Source organism: Lepidochelys kempii, chromosome 14 (assembly GCF_965140265.1).
Source record: "Lepidochelys kempii isolate rLepKem1 chromosome 14, rLepKem1.hap2, whole genome shotgun sequence".
In the NCBI taxonomy this organism is placed as follows: Eukaryota; Metazoa; Chordata; order Testudines; family Cheloniidae; genus Lepidochelys; species Lepidochelys kempii.
In genome coordinates, this window is record NC_133269.1 from 41991220 (window position 1) to 42011849 (window position 20630).

Below are 20630 nucleotides of genomic sequence, written 5' to 3' on the forward strand. Positions count from 1 at the left end.
ACTGTCTCTCGCAGTGTGTCTCGGCAGCCCCTGGCAAAACGGGGCTCTGATCTCAGCTGGGGCAGTGACTGTCTCTCGCTGTGTGTCTGGGCGGCGCCCGGCACAATGGGGCCTGGATCTCAGCTGAGGCCTTTATGCACAGCCATAATACACAATGACTCATGATAACAATAATGGAGAACAAGGCCCATGAAAGGACAGTCCAGGAGCCTACCAGTGCATATCCTTCGGTGGCTTATGGCTATATTTGTCACCTAATCACAGCTACCGCTCACATCTTAGTGAATAAGATCCAATACACAAAGTGTCTCTCCCATTTTCTTTATTGACTAAGATAAGAATGCCTGTTGGGGAATTGTTTGTGCAATTGCTTGATCAAGGGTTCTCAACCTTTTCCACATCAGGAGTGACTTCTCATTTAACACTATCGGAAAGGTGGTGTGGTTACAGCCCTTTTGTAACAGCCAGTTTGCAACATTCAGGTTGAGAACCCGGGTAGGAGAGGTATTGTTTCCAGAGGAAGGGAAGAACATAGTGTTTTCTTTGATGGTTTTTGTAGTTGGTCATATGTAAAAATATATTAATATCCAGAAAATTAACTTTTACGTTACTTGAAGGACCTAATTTGGACACTCTGGAACATTATTTGAGACCTGAGCTGGTCAGAATATAGGGCAGACGTTTTGTGTAGAAAACTTCAAATTTTATATCCAAACTGAAATATTTTGATTTAGAAATGCTGATTTAGCTAAACAAAGAAAAGATGAAGGGGTGACTTGATTACAGGCTATAAGTATTTACATAGGGAACAAATATTTAATAATTGGTCTTCAATCTAGCAGAGAGAGGTAGAATATGATCCAATGGCTGGAAGTTGAAGCTAGACAAATTCAGACTGGAAATAAGGTGTAATTTGTAATGGTGACCTTAATGAACCACTGGAATAATTTCCAAGGGTTGTGATAGGTTCTCCATGACTGACAATTTTTAAATCAAAATTGGATGTATTTCTAAAAGATCTACTCTAGGAATGATTTTGGGGCAGTTCTCTGGCTGTGTTACCCGGGAGGTCAGACAAGATGTTCACAGTGGTCCCTTTTGGCCTCAGAACCTATAAATCTATGAGAACTACATCTCCCATAATGCATCGCATCTCCCCTCTTGGAGAGGGGATGTGCTGTATCATGGGAGCCCCTGTCCATGGTGCATCATAGGAGATGTAGTCCAGGTTGGGAGCTTGGTCCACAGAAGAGATTGGGGGCATGAGGAAACAAAACTACAACTCCCATGATACACCATGGTGGCATTCTCAAATCAAAACATTTTGATTTTCAGGGGTTTGTTTTTTAACAAAATATCAAAAATTTCCGAACCCAATTTTCCATCGAAACTCAAGTGGGTCGACAGTGGTTGACATCTCCAATTTAGAAAGCAAAGTGACAAATAATGTGAGAGTAAGGCCTATCAACAGTGGTTTTCATCAATCTCCCTCATTCAGAAGGCCTTTCACTGCCTTTTGCCTTGGTTTTGTGCATCAGGTTGGCCTGCTGCAGACCCAGCGCCTCCCGGTGCTGCATCTTGAGCTGCTGATACCTTGTTCGTCGTTCAGATATGCGCATTCACCTCCTCCCCTTATGGGAAACCTGCAACACAAAGGCCATGGGATTTAAAAAACAAATCAAACAACACCGCTGGAGTCAGTGGGACAGATTCCTGGCCGGCGTAAGTCGTATAGCTCCGTCTAAGTTGAAGAAGTCAATGGAGCTACCCCAGTGCACACCAGCTGAGACTATCTCCCTGCACGTTAGTCGCCTTAGACCAAAATGATAGAAAGGGGATGCAAAGAAAGGGACTTACAGGTCGTTGAACGGAGTGCCATTTACCCATTTCCAGGGCTTGTCTTCTTCCCTGGTAAGGCCAATCCAGGTTTCTAAGCGTCCCTTATAGCGCAGCATAAAATCCTTATAACAAATAAAAGTGAAAATGAAAATTGTGCCGTACATATTACTGAGAAGTTAAGAGAGGAGATACAATAAAGACACAAGTGTCTGCATCACATTCCACACATGTAACTAGTTTACAAGACCACCAGACTATGCAATAACACAGTGGTTCTCAACCAGGGGCCCACGGCCCCCTGAGGGGCTGTAAGCAGGTTTCATGGGGCCCTCCATGCATGGCCGGCATTAGATTCGCTAGGGCCCAGGGCAGAAAGCCAAAGCCCCACCACATGGGACTGCAGCCCGGGACGCTGAGCCCCACCACCCGCCGCTGGAGCCTGAGCAACTTAGCCTTGCAATGCCTCCTAACACCAGCCCTGGCTTTTATATGCAGAAAAACAGCTGTTGTGACACAGCTGGATCGTGTGGAGTTTTTAGAGCATGTTGGGGGAGCCTCAGAAAGGAAAAGGTTGAGAACCCCTACAATAGCACATATCAAATAATGAAAAAAAAAATCCAACAGTTTTTTTTATACTTGGAACTTATGACCTTGTGAACAATTTTAACATGCCAATTATCCCCAGATGTATTCATTGAAAAATAGACATTTAGGCCGGATCCCACAAGGGATTAAAGAGGGATAACAAATTTAAATGAACGAGGAGTACTTCTGGCACCTTGGAGACTAACACGGCTACTACTCTGAAATTTAAATGAGTCAACAGTGTGATGCTATGGGCAAAAAAGTCTAATATCATTCTGGGGTGTATGAACAGGAGTGTTGTGTGTAAGAAACAGGAGGTCACTGTCCTGCTCTACTCAGCACTGGTGAGGCCCCAGCTGGGCTACTGTGTCCAGTTCTGGGCACCGCGCTTTAGGAAAGATGTGGACAAATTGGGGAGAGTCTAGCGAAGAGCAGTAGAAATAATCAGAGGGTTAGAAAACATGACGTATGAGGAAAGGTTCAAAGAATTGGGAATGTCTTGAGAAGAGAAAGCTGAGGTGGGGACATGACAGCAGTTTTCAAATATGTGAAAGGTTGTCATCAAGAGGACAGCGATCAGTTGTTCTCCAAGTCCACCAAGAGTAGAACAAAGCTTAGTTTTGCTTGATCAGTACAGAAATCAACAACAAGGTAAGATCAGCTCTAATCTTCCTCCCCGCCCAGGAGTGACTGCTCCTAGAATTCCTCCTTCTGGATACTCAGCCCTCAACCTAGATCCTCTCTTAAGAAAACCACTCTCACTTCACTTATTTGTGGGATGAGTTGATGATCCACCTGCCTCAGAGAGTCAGCATAATCCATATACAGTAGAATCTCAGAGTTACAAACACCAGAGTTATGAACTTACTGGTCAACCACACACCTCATTTGGAACCAGAAGTACACAGTCAGGCAGCAGCAGAGACCAAAAATACAAAGCAAATACAGAACAGTGCTGTGTTAAACATAAACTACTAAAAATATAAAGGGAAAGTTAAAAAAAAAAAGATTTGACAAGGTAAGGAAACTGTTTCTGAGCTTGTTATATTTAAAAGCAGATGGTAAAAAGCAGCATTTTTCTTTTGCATAGTAAAGTTCCAAAACTGTATTAAGCTGATGTTCAGTTGCAAACTTTTGAAAGAACCACCGTAACGTTTTGTTCAGAGTTATGAACATTTCAAAGTTACAAACAACCTCCAGTCCTGAGGTGTTTATAACTCTTTGAGGTTCGACCATAACCCTTTCTTGGGCGCGTCAATGCCAGCCAACAGGGGGCAAATGTTGCCAGTTTTAAAATAGTTTTATTTCACTTTCCAGTTGTTTCTGTGCTAGTTATTTTTTTTTTAAATGGTGATGTACTGCAGTTATGTAGCTTGTCTAATTATTAGATGAATTCCTTCAGAAACTTTAAAGTGTTTTGCTTAGGAATATTGAGACGGTGTAGGAATTTGACTCCCAGAATATTATTAAGCCCATGATTCTGCTCATATACTACAGAGATGAGTGTGGCATAAGAACCTATCTAGATTGGACTAGAATAGACTCATCTTGGGCAGCCCCCTGCCTCTGTGAGTACAGGAATCTATCTGCCTGGAGCTCACTGTCGGATCAGGGCCTTAATTTGGCTTCTCATCATGAGACCTGGTACTGAGGCATCTCCTTGTTCTAGAGTTGCTGAGCCCTAGCATAAAATATTCCTCAGGTTTAACTATAGAGTTATGAGCAGCACCTCCTCAATCATTACCTAGCGATTGCCAAGCCCAGACTATCGGGATCACAGAGTTTCTCACCTTTTCCTCCAGGGTGTCAACTGTAGCCAGGGAGGCACTGAGCGAAGAGCAGTTGTTCTGGCTGGAATTCCAATCCCCATCGATTTTTGAGAAATAGTAGCATTTCCATTGGTATGTTCTCCCTTGAAATCCGATCCAATTGACTGGACATGTGGTAGCGGCATGATTTGGGCAGGGCCTACTTCTAACCACTGAAAAGGAAATTAACACAACAGTGAGGATCTTTCCCATCCCCTCTCTGTACAGGATTCAGAGGCAAAGAGTGATATTCCACCCTGCACTGAGAACCTGTGGACATGGATTATACCCCACACCCACTTAAATTCTCCAAATAGGATGCAAGTGGCACAAAGTTTGTGTGCTGGGTCTATACTTGGGTGAATTTTATCCTCATGGACAAGGATATAAGAATGACCATGCTGGGTCAGACCAATGGTTCATCTAGCCCAATATCCTGTCGGATGTTTCAGTGGGAATGAACAGAACAGCGCAATTATCAAGTGATCCATCCCCTGTCATCCAACCCCCAGCTTTCAGAAGTCGGAGATTTAGGGCCACCCAGAGCATAAGGATGCATCCCTGCCCATCCTGGCTAATAATCCTCCATGAACTTATCTAGTTCTTTTTTGAACCCAGTTATACTTTTGGTCTTCACAACATCCTCTGGCAATGAGTTCCACAGGTTGACTGTGTGTTGTGTGAAGAAATATTTCCTTTTGTTTGTTTTAAACCTGCTGCCTATTAATTTTATTGGGTGACCCTTAGTTCGTGTGTTATGAGAAGGGGTAAATAACTCTTCCTTATTCACTTTCTTCACACGGTCATGATTTTATAGATCTCTATCATATCCCCCCTTAATTGTCTCTTTTCTAGGCTGAACAGTCCCACAAAGCTTTGACGCTGCATCATGAAAGACTACGGGAGCTTTGCCGTTGATCTTAATGGGAGGAACGCAAGGCCCCAAATCCCCAGTATAAATTCCATCATAGCACATTAGCAAGCAATGGAGGTGAGTGGCTTAATGTGCAATGCACATGCAAGCTGGAAACCAGACACAAGAGCGTCAGGCTGACTGTGGGGTTTTATGAAATGGGTATGCAAATACTGTGGAATAACATTGTCATGGGGGACTAGGCTTTTAAGGAGAGACAGGAACTGCCTGATCTGTGCCATAAATAATTTAGGGCTTCCCGGCCTGAGGGGGTGGGACTAAGGGGGCTGAAAGAAATCAATCTGGAGTGGAACCACAGAGAGTGGGTAAGATTCTATGGAAGGGTCTGAGCCAGGGTCTGCAGGAGGCTGTTACTCCAGCCTGCGGGGGTGGGGGGGGGAATTCTCCATCCCAGAGACACAGAAAGTTAACCCAGAAGGAACTGGGAACTCACCCTGGAGGGTGGGACTTTTAGTTGGACTTTTGTTACCCTGGAAGGGTGTTACATTTGTTTGTGACTTAGCCGGAGGGACCAGCCTCATTTCCAGCAGGTAGTTGCCCTCTCTTAGAGCTGTTGGTCCAGGCTCTCTGCAGACTCAGGCAGATATGTCTGGAAAACTAAGGATGCCCATCTTGGTGAGGGAAACTGAGGCTGGGGGGGGGTGCCATTTGGTTAGCAGAGGCTGCTATGGGTTGGTCTGAAATCACATGAGATATTTTCCCGGCTAAACACTAGGTAGGCATCAAAATGATGATCTCAGGTGCTGAGAACCTATTTATATGTGCAGTTATGATACATGCACGTGCAGACAGGGGCATGCATTTTTGCACTCAGGGCTCTGGCTTTCCTATCTGCAAACGTGACCTTTCAGGAATGAAAAATGCCCTTAAATCTCTATCAATTTTACATGTTCTAGGAAAATCTCTGTCATTGTGCCCCATTTATGATTAGTTAGTGACAGCGGTGTGTGTGGAATGTTACAGGTCGGAATTAAGATTCAGTTATTTCCCAGAGGAACCTACAGTCTAATATAGACAAAACACTACATGAAAAAAAGTGTTAAGTTTGTAAAGTCAAACACGCAAAAGTTAGTCCAGGAGGCTACTCAAAGTCCAAGCCTCTAACAAATCTCTACTGAGCATCTATGAATGGAAATTTTTAAAAGGCTTATGACTTGTCTAAATTTGGGTGGTTTTTCATGGGAACTGCCAGGGCAGAACCTTGACACAAAGGGTCACCGAACTTAACTCAGGCTCTTCCCCAGGTTTTAGCCCCCCATCCACAAAGGAAAAAACAGTAATGTGTTTGGAGGTGATTTAAGCCCACAGTGGCTGGGGGATGGATTAGAATCCAGACTCTGGTTTAACTCAGGCCGGAACCCACCAACTTAGTACGGAAGATGCAGGCTAAATTGCTCAAGTGAATGAATTTATGAAAATCATTCAAGTGCTCATAGTCGTCCAATGTCTTTCCCCACAGCGCCCCCTGAAGGACAGACAAGTTCTCCCACAAGTGACTGGGAAGGAATCCCAAAGCATCTTGCCACAAAGAATCATGGGATACACCATCAGAAGTCCTAGCGAGACATGGGAAGCACATAACTAGTGAGGACACAGTAACTTGGGTAGGGCTTTGCTGTGGGAATGCTTGCACCTGGGCGAGGCTAGCCTGGGTGCTCAGACTTGGGTGTCCATCATCTGGGTTATCTGCGCCATGTAGACATACCCAAAGCCAACGCCCCTGTCAAATCTCAAGTCGCTTCTCCAAGGCACAGAGGCCCTAGAGATTCTCAACTAGAAGGTTGTAAGAAACGGGGGTGAAACAACCAGTTCACGATTCAGCAAGAGGGATGAAGCAAAGCAGAAATGTCAGACTTCAGGCTCTTTGCTTTCCTATCACATGCTGGTTCAGCACTACTAAGGTTGGGGAGGCTGGATTGTGCATCTTCCATGATTCTGACTGTGAAGGGTAAACAAACACCAAAAACTCAATTAGGAATTGCTGTCAACTCACCTGCCAAAACAATAATAGCAATAATGAGAAAAAGTATAAACAGGACCGTGACTAGCCTATAATATTTCCAGAGGATACGGCAAAGCCAGAAGTTAGATTTATCTGAAAAAGAAAAAATACATTATTGTGCCTGAGGCTGCTTTAGGAGAGATAGAGGAAACATATTTATCAACAATGTCCTGCAGCCAAGTCCCCAGTGGCCAAGTATTGTTTTGCAAACACTGTTATGAACTGTATTTGCCAGTAAATCCTGGGAAATGTAATATTGTGCATTATAGCCAGAGCCCTGTTTATTCTACAATTCTATGGCTGCAGGATTCATACCTTGCTGAATAACTGTGCTCCAGAATCTGACCTTTAGTTTAAAAATACATATTTCTAGTCCTTGTGGCTTCAAAGAACAGCTTGAAAAGGGGACATGAGTGCAACCAATGCAGCAGTATCTGCCTGAGTCTGCAGAGAGCCTGAACCAACAGCTCTGAGATAGGACAATAACCGATTCATCACTATGAAGTATTAACTCTGAAACCTAGAGATAACAACGTGACACATGTGGAAAATGTAGGAAGTGAGTGAAATAAACTGAATTTAATATAATAAGAGCTGGTTGAAAAATGAACAATTGCAGAAAAACTGTGAAATTGTTTTCATTTTGCTGCGGTTGAAATCCTCTTTCCATTTTTTTTAATTTTACAATTTTTTTTTCAAAAATTTCAATTGAAAAAAAGGAGAGTCCCCAAGATGAAAACCATTAAATTAAAATGTTTGCTAAAAGCATCAATAAAAGTTTTATTTTTTAAAAAGCAACTTTTTATTTAAAAAAAATTGACCAGGGCTTTTCATATTAAATAGCACAGAGGATGCTGCACTCATTGCATTATCTTTTTCATATTTAATTCCACAACAGCTCACATTTTTAATTTATCTGACACCACCGGAGAATTTCCACCGGATGCAACAGAATCCAGGAATAGTGAAGCAGAATTTAAACCCAGGTCGCCACAGAGTACATAGGGACTGGGCTATAATGTTATATTATAGAACAATTAGTTTGGAGATGTGCATTGTTTTCTAAGAAGTGTGAAGGAAACACTACTGAGCATCTGTGCAGCTATTTCTTGTCCTCCCACGCTTACTAAATAGGATCAGACAAGAACACGGTCTGAGTCCTGCCAGAACACTCCGGCACACTGTTCTGGGACTTTTGTTGGGAGGAGATCAGTGTTCTGGTACGTCGGTTCAAAGTCCAATTATCAGAAGTACTGGAATGTTGTGAACATCATTCTGGCTCCCCCAAAAAGTGCCAGAATGTGACCCCAGCATTTCTTTTTTCAGGCCTTGAGCACTGGACGAGAAAACCTTTTGATTAAAGGCGCACTGTAAACACAGCAATACTTTCCATAATTCTTTATCATTCTTCCACTTGCGAAGCTTCGCTTACCTGGTCTGGTTTTTGTCTGTGAGCCTGCAGGGTTAGTAAGAGCTTTGGCTGTGTCTTCTCCATTCTCTGTTTGATCCATGTAGCAAGTGGGGCACATTGCTTTCCCGTGCCTTCTGGCTGCAATCAGTATCGAGACACCACTGACTTCCTAAGGAAACTACAATCCATCGGTGATCTTCCTGAAAATACCATCCTGGCCACTATGGATGTAGAAGCCCTCTACATAGAATCATAGAATCATAGAATATCAGGGTTGGAAGGGACCCCAGAAGGTCATCTAGTCCAACCCCCTGCTCAAAGCAGGACCAATTCCCAGTTAAATCATCCCAGCCAGGGCTTTGTCAAGCCTGACCTTAAAAACCTCTAAGGAAGGAGATTCTACCACCTCCCTAGGTAACGCATTCCAGTGTTTCACCACCCTCTTAGTGAAAAAGTTTTTCCTAATATCCAATCTAAATCTTCCCCACTGCAACTTGAGACCATTACTCCTCGTTCTGTCATCTGCTACCATTGAGAACAGTCTAGAGCCATCCTCTTTGGAACCCCCTTTCAGGTAGTTGAAAGCAGCTATCAAATCCCCCCTCATTCTTCTCTTCTGCAGGCTAAACAATCCCAGCTCCCTCAGCCTCTCCTCATAACTCATGTGTTCCAGTCCCCTAATCATTTTTGTTGCCCTTCGCTGGACTCTCTCCAATTTATCCACATCCTTCTTGAAGTGTGGGGCCCAAAACTGGACACAGTACTCCAGATGAGGCCTCACCAATGTCGAATAGAGGGGAACGATCACGTCCCTTGATCTGCTCGCTATGCCCCTACTTATACATCCCAAAATGCCATTGGCCTTCTTGGCAACAAGGGCACACTGCTGACTCATATCCAGCTTCTCGTCCACTGTCACCCCTAGGTCCTTTTCCGCAGAACTGCTGCCTAGCCATTCGGTCCCTAGTCTGTAGCTGTGCATTGGGTTCTTCCGTCCTAAGTGCAGGACCCTGCACTTATCCTTGTTGAACCTCATCAGATTTCTTTTGGCCCAATCCTCCAATTTGTCTAGGTCTTTCTGTATCCTATCCCTCCCCTCCAGCGTATCTACCACTCCTCCCAGTTTAGTATCATCCGCAAATTTGCTGAGAGTGCAATCCACACCATCCTCCAGATCATTTATGAAGATATTGAACAAAACCGGCCCCAGGACCGACCCTTGGGGTACTCCACTTGATACCGGCTGCCAACTAGATATGGAGCCATTGATCACTACCCGTTGAGCCCGACAATCTAGCCAGCTTTCTACCCACCTTGTAGTGCATTCATCCAGCCCATACTTCTTTAACTTGCTGACAAGAATACTGTGGGAGACCGTGTCAAAAGCTTTGCTAAAGTCAAGAAACAATACATCCACTGCTTTCCCTTCATCCACAGAACCAGTAATCTCATCATAAAAGGCAATTAGATTAGTCAGGCATGACCTTCCCTTGGTGAATCCATGTTGGCTGTTCCTGATCACTTTCCTCTCATGCAAGTGCTTCAGGATTGATTCTTTGAGGACCTGCTCCATGATTTTTCCAGGGACTGAAGTGAGGCTGACTGGCCTGTAGTTCCCAGGATCCTCCTTCTTCCCTTTTTTAAAGATTGGCACTACACCAACATTCCACACAAAGATGGACAACAAGCCGTCAGGAACACTATCCCTGATAATGTCACGGCAAACCTGGTGGCTGAACTTTGTGACTTTGTCCTTACCGATAACTATTTCACATTTGGAGACAATGTATACCTTCAGATTAGCGGCACTGCTATGGGTACCCTCATGGCCCCACAGTATGCCAACATTTTTATGGCTGACTTAGAACAGCGCTTCCTCAGCTCTCGTCCCCTCATACCCCTACTCTACTTGCGCTATATTGATGACATCTTCATCATATGGACCCATGGAAAAGAAGCCCTTGAGGAATTCCACCATGATTTCAACAATTTCCATCCCACCATCAACCTCATCTTGGACCAGTCCACACAAGAGATCCACTTCCTGGACACTACAGTGCTAATAAGCGATGGTCACATAAACACCACCCTATACCGGAAACCTACTGACCGCTGTTCCTACCTACATGCCTCCAGCTTTCACCCAGACCACACCACGCGGTCCATTGTCTACAGCCAAGCTCTACGATACAACCGCATTTGCTCCAACCCCTCTGACAGAGACAAACACCTACAAGATCTCTATCAAGCATTCTTACAACTACAATACCCACCTGCTGAAGTGAAGAAACAGATTGACAGTGCCAGAAGAGTACCCAGAAGTCACCTACTACAGGACAGGCCTAACAAAGAAAATAACAGAACGCCACTAGCCGTCACCTTCAGCCCCCAACTAAAACCTCTCCAACGCATTATCAAGGATCTACAACCAATCCTGAAGGACGACCCATCACTCTCACAAATCTTGGGAGACAGGCCAGTCCTTGCCTACAGACAGCCCCCCAACCTGAAGCAAATACTCACCAGCAACCACACACCACACAACAGAACCAGTAACCCAGGAACCTGTCCTTGCAACAAAGCCCGTTGCCAACTGTGCCCACATATCTATTCGGGGGACACCATCACAGGGCCTAATAACATCAGCCACACTATCAGAGGCTCGTTCACCTGCACGTCTACCAATGTGATATATGCCATCATATGCCAGCAATGACCCTCTACCATGAACATTGGTCAAACTGGACAGTCTCTACGTAAAAGAATAATTGGAAACAAATCAGATGTCAAGAATTATAACATTCATAAACCAGTTGGAGAACACTTCAATCTCTCTGGTCACGCGATTACAGACATGAAAGTTGCGATATTACAACAGAAAAACTTCAAAACCAGAGTCCAACGAGAGACTGCTGAATTGGAATTCATTTGCAAATTAGATACAATTAACTTAGGCTTGAATAGAGACTGGGAATGGCTAAGTCATTATGCAAGGTAACCTGTTTCCCCTTGTTTTTTCCTACCCTCCCCCCCCACTGTTCCTCAGACGTTCTTGTTAAACCCTGGATTTGTGCTGGAAATGGCCCACCTTGATTATCATACACATTGTAAGGAGAGTGATCACTTTAGATAAGCTATTACCAGCAGGAGATTGGGGTGTGGGGAGAAAACCTTTTGAAGTGATAAACACCCATTTTTTCATGGTCTGTATGTATAAAAACATCCTCACTGCATTTTCCACTTTTATGCATCTGATGAAGTGAGCTGAAGCTCACGAAAGCTTATGCTCAAATAAATTGGTTCGTCTCTAAGATGCCACAAGTCCTCCTGTTCTTTTGATGAACTGTGTGTTATTCAAAGGTGGTGGAGCTAGTTTCTGTTATCAAGTATCTTATAGTACCACCTAGAGGCCTCAACTGAGATCAGGGCCCCAACAACCTAAGTACTGTATACCCATGTCATAAGAAGAACAGGAGTACTTGTGGCACCTTAGAGACTAACCAATTTATTTGAGCATAAGCTTTCGTGAACTACAGCTCACTTCACGTCATAAGAGACAGCTATAAGCAATGCTGGCCCTGAGCTTTCTCCCATAGTCAGGATCTCCCATCGGTTCGCACCCGCACAGCACTGGCCATAGCAGCCATTAAGGCTGCCTATGTGTTTCCATCACAATCCCCTGTTCGATCACTTTCTGAGACTTTCACCCATCCGTCTTAAATTTTCCATGTCAGGTCTGGCTCAGGGGACATTTTTCCAGATTTTGAGCAAAAGCGGTTCAATGTTTTTGGGGGGGTGAGAGGAGAATAAAAGAAATATATATGTTCCCCATTAATTGTATCACTCTTAATATTAATAATAATAATAATTTATGATGATTGTTATTGCCCAAAACAATTTGTCAACATCGACACAAATTCATAAAACCTTTTGGGGTTGCCAAACCTGCAAAAAGCTTAGGATGAAAAATATCAGCCAGATCTAGCAGCGCAGGTGCCTCCCACATTCTAATACAATGGGGAGCGTCAGCTCCAGAGCCATGTAGGCGGGAGGTAGTTGTGATGTCAGGGATGCTACAGCCCAAGCTCCATTTCCATGGGTGAGTTAAAGGCAATTGCCTTGGTGTTGGGGGTTCTGACCAGTAGATTTCAGAGGCTGGCTGTTTTCCATGGCAGAACTGAACATGCTCCTCGCCCTACCAGGAAGCTGACTTGGCAGGCAGCCCAGAGCAACTCAATCAGACTGGAAGTCATGGTGGGATGGAACTAAGAGCTCATGGGAAGGAAGAAAGAACTGGCCTGGTGCCCAAATTCCTCACTGCACCACTGTTGACTCAGTCTCTACCCGGTGCAAGTGAAAGTGGGAGAGAACACGCTGGGAGTGAAGGGAGAGAGTGAAACAGGTGAGCTGGGACTCTGTAGACAAAGGCTGAGAGCCTGGCAGGTGCTCCTAGCCCCAGAATATCTCATGGGGCTGTGCTGAGGGACTTGGGAAGGAGTGAATGGAAGAGGATGATGGAGGGCGGAGTGGGAGGAGACACAGGGAGGAAGCAGAGAATGGTCAACCAGGAGTTAAAGTATGGAGGAAGCATCAGTTTCCTCTCTGCTAAAAGCAGAGCGAATGTGCCCTTTCCTCACCCCTGAACCACTCCCCACAGCCGCCTGTCCTCCAAGGATGGCACATTTCAATCCCTGCTCTCAGCCACGCTGAGCCACAAGGTGCGTTCTTACTCCTCCTCCCTGCCTCTGGTGGGTGACGGGAGTCAGGGTGATGGAGAAGTACATGATGAAATTGGGGCCAGGCTGAGAAAAGTACATTGGGGATAGAAAGGCTCAGAAAGGCATAGAAAGGGTCAGAGGAGGAGAAGGGGGAGACTCAGAGGGAGGGAGGGGAAAGAAAGGTTTATTATGGGGAGGGGAAATGAAAAATTGAGGGGACGAGAGGAGCAGTCATAGAAGGGAAAAAATATGGAATGAACACACACACATACACGCAGTTTACTACTTGGCTGGCTTGAGGGTACAGATTCCTTCTGGACACTTCTCACCTCTTGGCAGCATTCTCTTCCCTTCCTCCAAGTTGATGCAATATCATGTGTCCACTTGACAAGGACATCAGGATATCCTGTCACGCTTCTCTCTTACTTTTATTTTCTTTCACCACCCTCTCGCAATAACAACAACATGATGTAGGCCAGTGGCTCTCAACCTTTCCAGATGACTGTACCCCTTTTCAGGAGTCAGATTTGTCTTAGAATCACAGAATCGTAGGGTTGGAAGAGACCTCAGGAGGGCATCTAGTCCAACCCCCTGCTCAAAGCAGGACCAACCCCAACTAAATCATCCCAGTCAGGGCTTTGTCAAGCCGCGCCTAAAAAACCTCTAAGGATGGAGATTCCACCACCTCTCTAGGTAACCCATTCCAGTGCTTCACCACCCTCCGAGTGAAATAGTGTTTCCTAATATCCAATGTCTTGTATACCCCCAAGTTTCACCTCACTTAAAAAACGACTTGCTTACAAAATCAGACTTAAAAATACAAAAGTGTCAGGGACACTAGTACTGGAAAATGGCTGCCTCTCTCATTTTTACCAAATAATTATAAAATAAATCTATTGGAATATCAATATTGTACTTACATTTCAGTGTAATATAGAGCAGTATAAGCAAGTCATTGTCTGTAAGAAATTTTAGTTTGTCCTGTCTTTGCTGGTACTTTTTATGTAGCCTGCTGTAAAACTAGGCAAATATCTCTAGATGAGTTGATGCACCCCCTGGAAGACCTCTGTGTACCCCCAGGGTACACATACCTCTGGCTGAGAACCACTGAAGCTAGGCAACCTTGCCTTGAAGAGAGATTGTATCAATTAGTCTGGTTGCTTAGCTAGAGGGGCATGGGACTTTATAGAAAAATTAAAGTCTCCAAAATCTTACAATCTAAATTTTACACACACCCACCCCTTCAGTGCTCTCTCCCCTGCTCTATGTGGGAAATCCGACATGTTACATTTCAGAACTAAGGCCTAACATACTTCCCTGATACAGAATGGAGATATATATATATGTAATGTAGAGTCACATGCCCATTTCTTTCTTTCTCACAGTGCCCCACCATACTATCTATCTTAAGGTTTTATCTTGCTACCCATCTCTGTAATATCCTCTGACTATGGGACTAACTCAATCCCTCTGCACAATACAAGAGTCACGTCTTACCTGAGAGATGAAAGCTGCTCAGCAGAGAGAGGAGTGTGACCCTGAGAAAGGATCAACTAGCAAAAGGCCCCAGAAAAGAGTGAGTCCACCCACAGGGTAACAGTCGTAAACTCCTGCCAATTGAGAGTGATATTCCCAAGACCAGCTGGGAGTCAGAAACTGCATGAACAGATCAGAATGCTACGGCAACAGATGTGACTTGTTGTGGTGAGCTGAGGATCTGACTCACTTGCCTCCAGACGGGTTGTCAGGGTGTGTGTTGCTGTGTGGAGTTGATTTTTTTTTGTTTCTTGTTTCAGTGCTTCCCCTGAGAGTGTGGGGAGGGGCAGAAATAAAACAATTAATGAAATGGAGTCTGACTGGCCTTTGAAAATGGTGTAAGAAATCCCAGACCCTGTGATCTCCATGTCTGGGTGAGATCTGTGGGTTCTGGCGGGGCAGGAGGCGTAACAGGGGGAGGGGGATATTGGCCTGTGTCCTTCCAGAGGCTGATCCAGCGGTCTAGTTTGCCATTTTAGGGCAGCAGGGAACTCTTACAAATGCAATATAAGCAAACAGCTGTGTTAAACCCTGACTCTGTGCTGCTCCAACACCCCACAGAGCAACAGGGGATTTCTAGAGACTTCGGCCTTTGTTATTGGGTGAAGGAACCAGTACGTATTAACCCTTCACCCGCCCCAGTCTTCTTTTTTGGAGCTCTGGCATCTACTGGATGAAGCGGGAATTGAGCTCTTCTCAGAGCACAGCAAGGCCAGGAGGGAGAGGGAGCTGCAGGGGTGGGGCAGTCAGATTCCTGCCACTAGGGCAGGGAAGTTGAGGGGAGGGGGCATAGAGCCGGCTTTACCTTCTGCTGGATTCTCCCTGCCCCACTCTTGAGGAAACCCTGGGGCTGGGCTGGGCTGAGCTGGGGAGGCAGGTTCTCATGCCCTCCAAATCCCAGGGCAGCCCACTGGCCTGGATCTGACTGAGTCACCGGGGCGCTGAGCAGATGCAGCGTCAGGGAGGCTGGAGCCCTAAGTCCAGCCAGGATTCAGCTGCCAGAACCGCACTGACTCTGGCCGCCCAGCCAGAGATGCATCCGGGATCCACTTTGGACTACAGGGGCTGAGCCCAGCCTGACTCCAACCCAGTCTGTGGTGCCGATGATCGCTGGGCTTGGCACAAAGCATCTGTGCTTCTCACCAGCTCCTGCAGATTATCAATCCCGGCCAGGGAGGCAGCGTGTGAAGAGCAGTTGTTCTCGCTGTAGGTCCAGTTCCCTTCGGCTTTAGAAAAATAGTAACATTTCCCTTGGCTCCTGAACCAGCCATCCAGGCACCAGGAGGCAGCAGGCGGGCATGGAGGAGATGGCTTAGATTTTTCCACTAGGAAAAAAACGAAACACTGGGTGAGAGATCGTCCCTTCTCATCTCTGTGGAGAACAAGCAGGAACAGAACCAAGAACTGCCCGATCAGATCAGACTAGTGGGATAGATGGGTTGGTCTGAGAGTGGCCGACAAAAGCTGCTTCAGACAACATGGCCCTCCAATCCCATTATATTTTTTGTTTGAGTTTCTTATAACACACACATTGCAGTAGTGCCAGAGGCCAACCAGGTCACAACCTCCACCGTGCTAGGTGATGTACAAAGTGTGCAGTGAAGGGAGTGGTAAAGTTGAGAGCAAGGGAAGAATATGCCCAGCTGGGGTGCCAGAAATGGGGGGGTCAGGGGCTATGTATGAAGAGAGAGTCCCTGAGTGTAAAAAAGAGCAACAGAGGGGACTGGAATCGGGAAAAGAGCGACTGTCTTGTGCTCTCTGGCCTGAACGACTGGGACTCAGAAGATCTGGATGCAATTCCAAGCTGTGCCAGACTCCCTGCCTGGCCCCAGGTGAGTCACTTAGCCCAAGATCCACAAAGGGACGTTGGTGTTCGATGTTCAGCATTGCAATGCCAAGCATCGATTAGCCTAGGACAGGGGTCCCCAATGCGGTACCCGCGGGCGCCATGGTGCCCACCGGGACATTTTAGTGCGCCCGCAGGACACCGTGCCACCGAAATGCTGCCGCCGAGAGCGGCCGCCAGAGAACCGCCCGCCAAAATGCCGCCGAGAAGCGTTGCCATTTATCGGCAGCATTTCGGTGGCGACGCTCCTTAACCGGCACCCACCACAGCCTTCTGGGAATAGCAATTTTCCTAGTCAAATTTGTAATGACTGGCAAACACACAGAGAGACTGGAGGCCAAAGTGAGAAACATAAAATTGCATGGCTCTTCATTTCATTGCCTGAAACTGAGAAGCTGGATAAGTGATGAGGTACATTTAAGTACCACTAATCATGTATTTGTTGACGGCATTGATTCAGCAAATATTATTGAAATTCTGCCTTTTCTTTCATCACGTGTTGTAGGTTATTGATGCATATTTGAGCTGTGTGGTCGAGAAAGCAGATGGAAAGGTCAGCTACTTACTGGGATGGTACACGAAAGTGTACATGGAGTCAATAAGTAAACAATCACGTGAATATGTCGCACAACATATTTAAGTCCGAATACCCTTGAAATATCAACATAAACCTGAAATTGCAACATTTCAGTGTATTTACTGCTGCCAAACATTTACTGAAATGTATTTGGAGGTGCATATCGGACATACAATACTAGACTACCTGAGGGCCACAGTTAATGGCTGTACAGTTTTGCTGTACAGTTCAGTGGGTCCGTTAATTAAACACAAATATGCGAACAGCTTAGTCGGTTTTTACATTAAGTAAGACAGACCACATTGATTACAAATCTTTTTGTTTCTACAGGACTCTCTTACATACCTGATTGGTAACACTAAGGATCCCTTGCATGTCTATCTATGTTAAATTCATTCTGTTCTTGATGTGCCAGAATTATTAATGCATTAATAACTTTGTTGACTGTCAACAGGTACAAGCCATCTCATCAGTAGTTTCCACTGTCATTCTCTCAGGCAGAGCTCCACAAATGAAAGGGAAGGTAAATGCTAACACACTTTCATACGTAGCATGAGCAAAGCACAGTTTCATTCAGTGAGTTAAACACAGGGTGAAACAGCAAATACACTGCGATGTTTGATGTGGAGGAGTACTCTACTAGTAATACAGCTAACGAAATTGGGAAAAACAGTATAATGTACATTTCATGGTGTGCTTCACTGGAAACTATAATTGCTTTTCTATTTTTTTTTAAATAAATACAGAGTGAATTACTTCAAAATGATATATTGTTGCTTCCTTACCACACACTAGGTCATTGGGTTCTTGCGGTAAGATGTTTTGTATTGTACTTCTGGATTATGGGCAATAAATGTGGTATTAAATAAGAGATTTGTAATTTGTAATGATATAATTTCCTGTGTTGCGGGTTTTCAGTGAGTTCAGTGCATGCAAAGGAAAGTGGAGTGTGAATGTTAAAAATAAAATGCTTCTGTTCAAGTTTCGTTGATAATGTAACTTGGAAGAATGCATTCTGTATTGAATTGATCAATGATTTCACAATATGCTTTTCTCTTGTGTGTTACTGAGACATTACAAACGAGAATATGTTAATTGCATAATGATTTTTGATAAATCAGTATAAAATTTTTGAAATAATCGCATTTCCAGTATAGTTTGTGAATATATTGACACTTACAGATAGCCTTGGTGAAAAAAATGGAATTGTTAATAATTGACCCCCTTGTGTGATCATCTCGTCATGAAAGAACATGCCTGAGGAATTGAAGGTGATTTATTAGATACTTACTTTTACAGTGGACCTGAACTGTTCCACTGAAATTTTTTTAAAGGGAATGTAACAATAGTGAGAGTAATATCTTCCTGTTAGCTACAACTAAAAATTGAAACAGCATGAACTTGTACTAAATATGCTTAGTAACGGACTTTGAGTGAACTTGTGTGATTTGACTGGGGCGAACGACTTCACAGGATGCGGACACGAAACGGTAGCATGTTGCATGACTGAGAATGTGTTATTATCAACACGGGGCACGGCAAATCGGGTGATACATTGTGTAAGAGTGAGACAATCCTATGAAAGCAAGTGTGAGTACATATGTGAGCAATAAGTCATTTCAATCATTCATTAAAAAGAGCTAGAATTGATTTGTATCTGTGTCCAGAAAGTGGAGGGAAAAAAAAAAAAAAAAAGGAAAGAAAAGCTCATTTATGCAGTCCGCTAATGTACTCTCTAAAAATTTCAGAAACTTCATCAAACGATTAACTAGAAAATCCTCATCTGATTGGAATAGTAAAATTGTTCAGCATCCCAGACAAAGTGATGGCCACAACTGCGGACCACTCATCTTCAAGGTATTGAACACCAAATTGCCATTATCATTTGTTATGTACGTGTAATTATCCAGGGTGACAGTAAATGCCAGAGATTACCAGTGGGCACTGCACCGGCATCCTTGCCAAGGTGTGTGGGGTGGGCTTGTGGCCCCCAGAAGGGATGGGGCGTCCGGCAGAAGGTGCGGTGCTGGGGGCCAGATTCCACCAGCCAGCCCTTCCTGACAGCTGCTGCTGCTGCAGTGCCAGGAGCACCAGGCTCTTGTAAATTGCCAGACCACAGGGCCCCTTTTGCTCCCCCACTGTCGGCGGCCCTGCCAGTAGCATGCAACAGCGTTGCCGGACTCTATGGCAGGGCCGCTGACGTGGGGGGAATGTGATAAAGGGGGCAGCGATGTTAAAGCATAACACATCGCCAGAGAGGAAGTGTAACGTCAGCCGTGTACGGGCCGGTACCAGTGGCCGGTTCTTACCGGTATGCTGGACTGGTCCACTTTCACCTCTGGTAATTATGATGTTTATTCTAAATATCAGTGTTGTTAGAAACTTATTTGCAGCACAAAGACATCAGTACGGTAGAAACAACTCAAGAGGCTAATACGGCATTTAGAAAACATATAGCAATTCTTCTAATGAAAGAGTCAAGTAATTACTTTCTACCATGTACTGTGGACTCATTAGGTACATGTGAAGATAACAGGAAGAGTGGAATTATGTCACGTAGCAGACAGTTAGCTTAATATCCCTGAAGTGGGATATCTCACAGGTCTGGTTCTGTAATGGTGACTATGAATCAATAATATCTTCAAGTACTCAAAAATCTGAATGGGGTGAATGGTTGCTATTGATCGACCAGTTGAATGAAATTGGTATTCTTATATACAGGTGCAGTAAAGTAAAAATTTGAGAAAATATGACTCACAAAAAAGAAAAAGATACGTTCAAATCAGTGACGGATTAAAATATTGACATTAATTAATACATCAAGATTTGCATTTTCAGTGTTGGTCGTAACGTATTCATCATTTCATAGGGCTATATTTATTTCCAAGAAAGCGTGGAGGACTACTGCATATACTGCAACCTTGTCAACTGTGAAAAGGAAAGTGAGGCTTGCACGATGGTAAGAAACATAGAACTGTATGAGAAATAAATGCCATAAACTGCCTAAGGATCATGATTCTTGTAAAAATTCCACATCAGTAAACATTTTCATCATGCTGATAGGCATCTGTTAGGTACTGCTGACATGTGGAAGGAATAGCATGGGTGAATGCAAAGTATGTGTAACATTATAATTTGTGTGATTTCATTTTCTCAATTGTTACTTATCAAAGGCCCAGTGTGATTCTTGCAAGAGGTGGGCACATATGCCCTGCATTACAGAAGGAACCAATCAAGACTACTTGACTGATGAGAAGAAAGGGTACAACTACAAAAATTGTGCATAGTTCCCTTCTTTACCAAAAAGAAAAAAAACCCCAAAACCCATTATGTTTAAATGTCTCTTGTTCAAAACATAATGCAACCAAAAGAAA

The 20630-nt window shown here is 44.4% G+C and overlaps 1 protein-coding gene across 6 annotated transcripts; it reads right to left on the reverse strand.

Annotated features, from left to right (window-relative positions):
- Positions 1–305: 305 nt before the first annotated feature.
- On the reverse strand, positions 306–15194 carry LOC140897593 (C-type lectin domain family 2 member B-like). 6 transcript variants are annotated; one of them, XM_073310391.1, is made up of 6 exons: positions 14795–15194; positions 8601–8717; positions 7160–7261; positions 4215–4405; positions 1858–1961; positions 306–1643 (listed from the first exon to the last, which is right to left on the reverse strand). In XM_073310391.1, exons 2-6 carry the CDS (start codon positions 8695–8697, stop codon positions 1535–1537), a joined length of 603 nt encoding a protein of 200 aa, XP_073166492.1. In that variant the 5' UTR covers positions 8698–8717; positions 14795–15194; the 3' UTR covers positions 306–1534. The 6 variants fall into 6 exon arrangements, with proteins under 6 accessions (XP_073166492.1, XP_073166491.1, XP_073166490.1 ...); XM_073310390.1 differs by having other exon boundaries at positions 8601–8779; XM_073310389.1 differs by having other exon boundaries at positions 8601–8800.
- Between the last annotated feature and the right edge of the window lie 5436 nt (positions 15195–20630).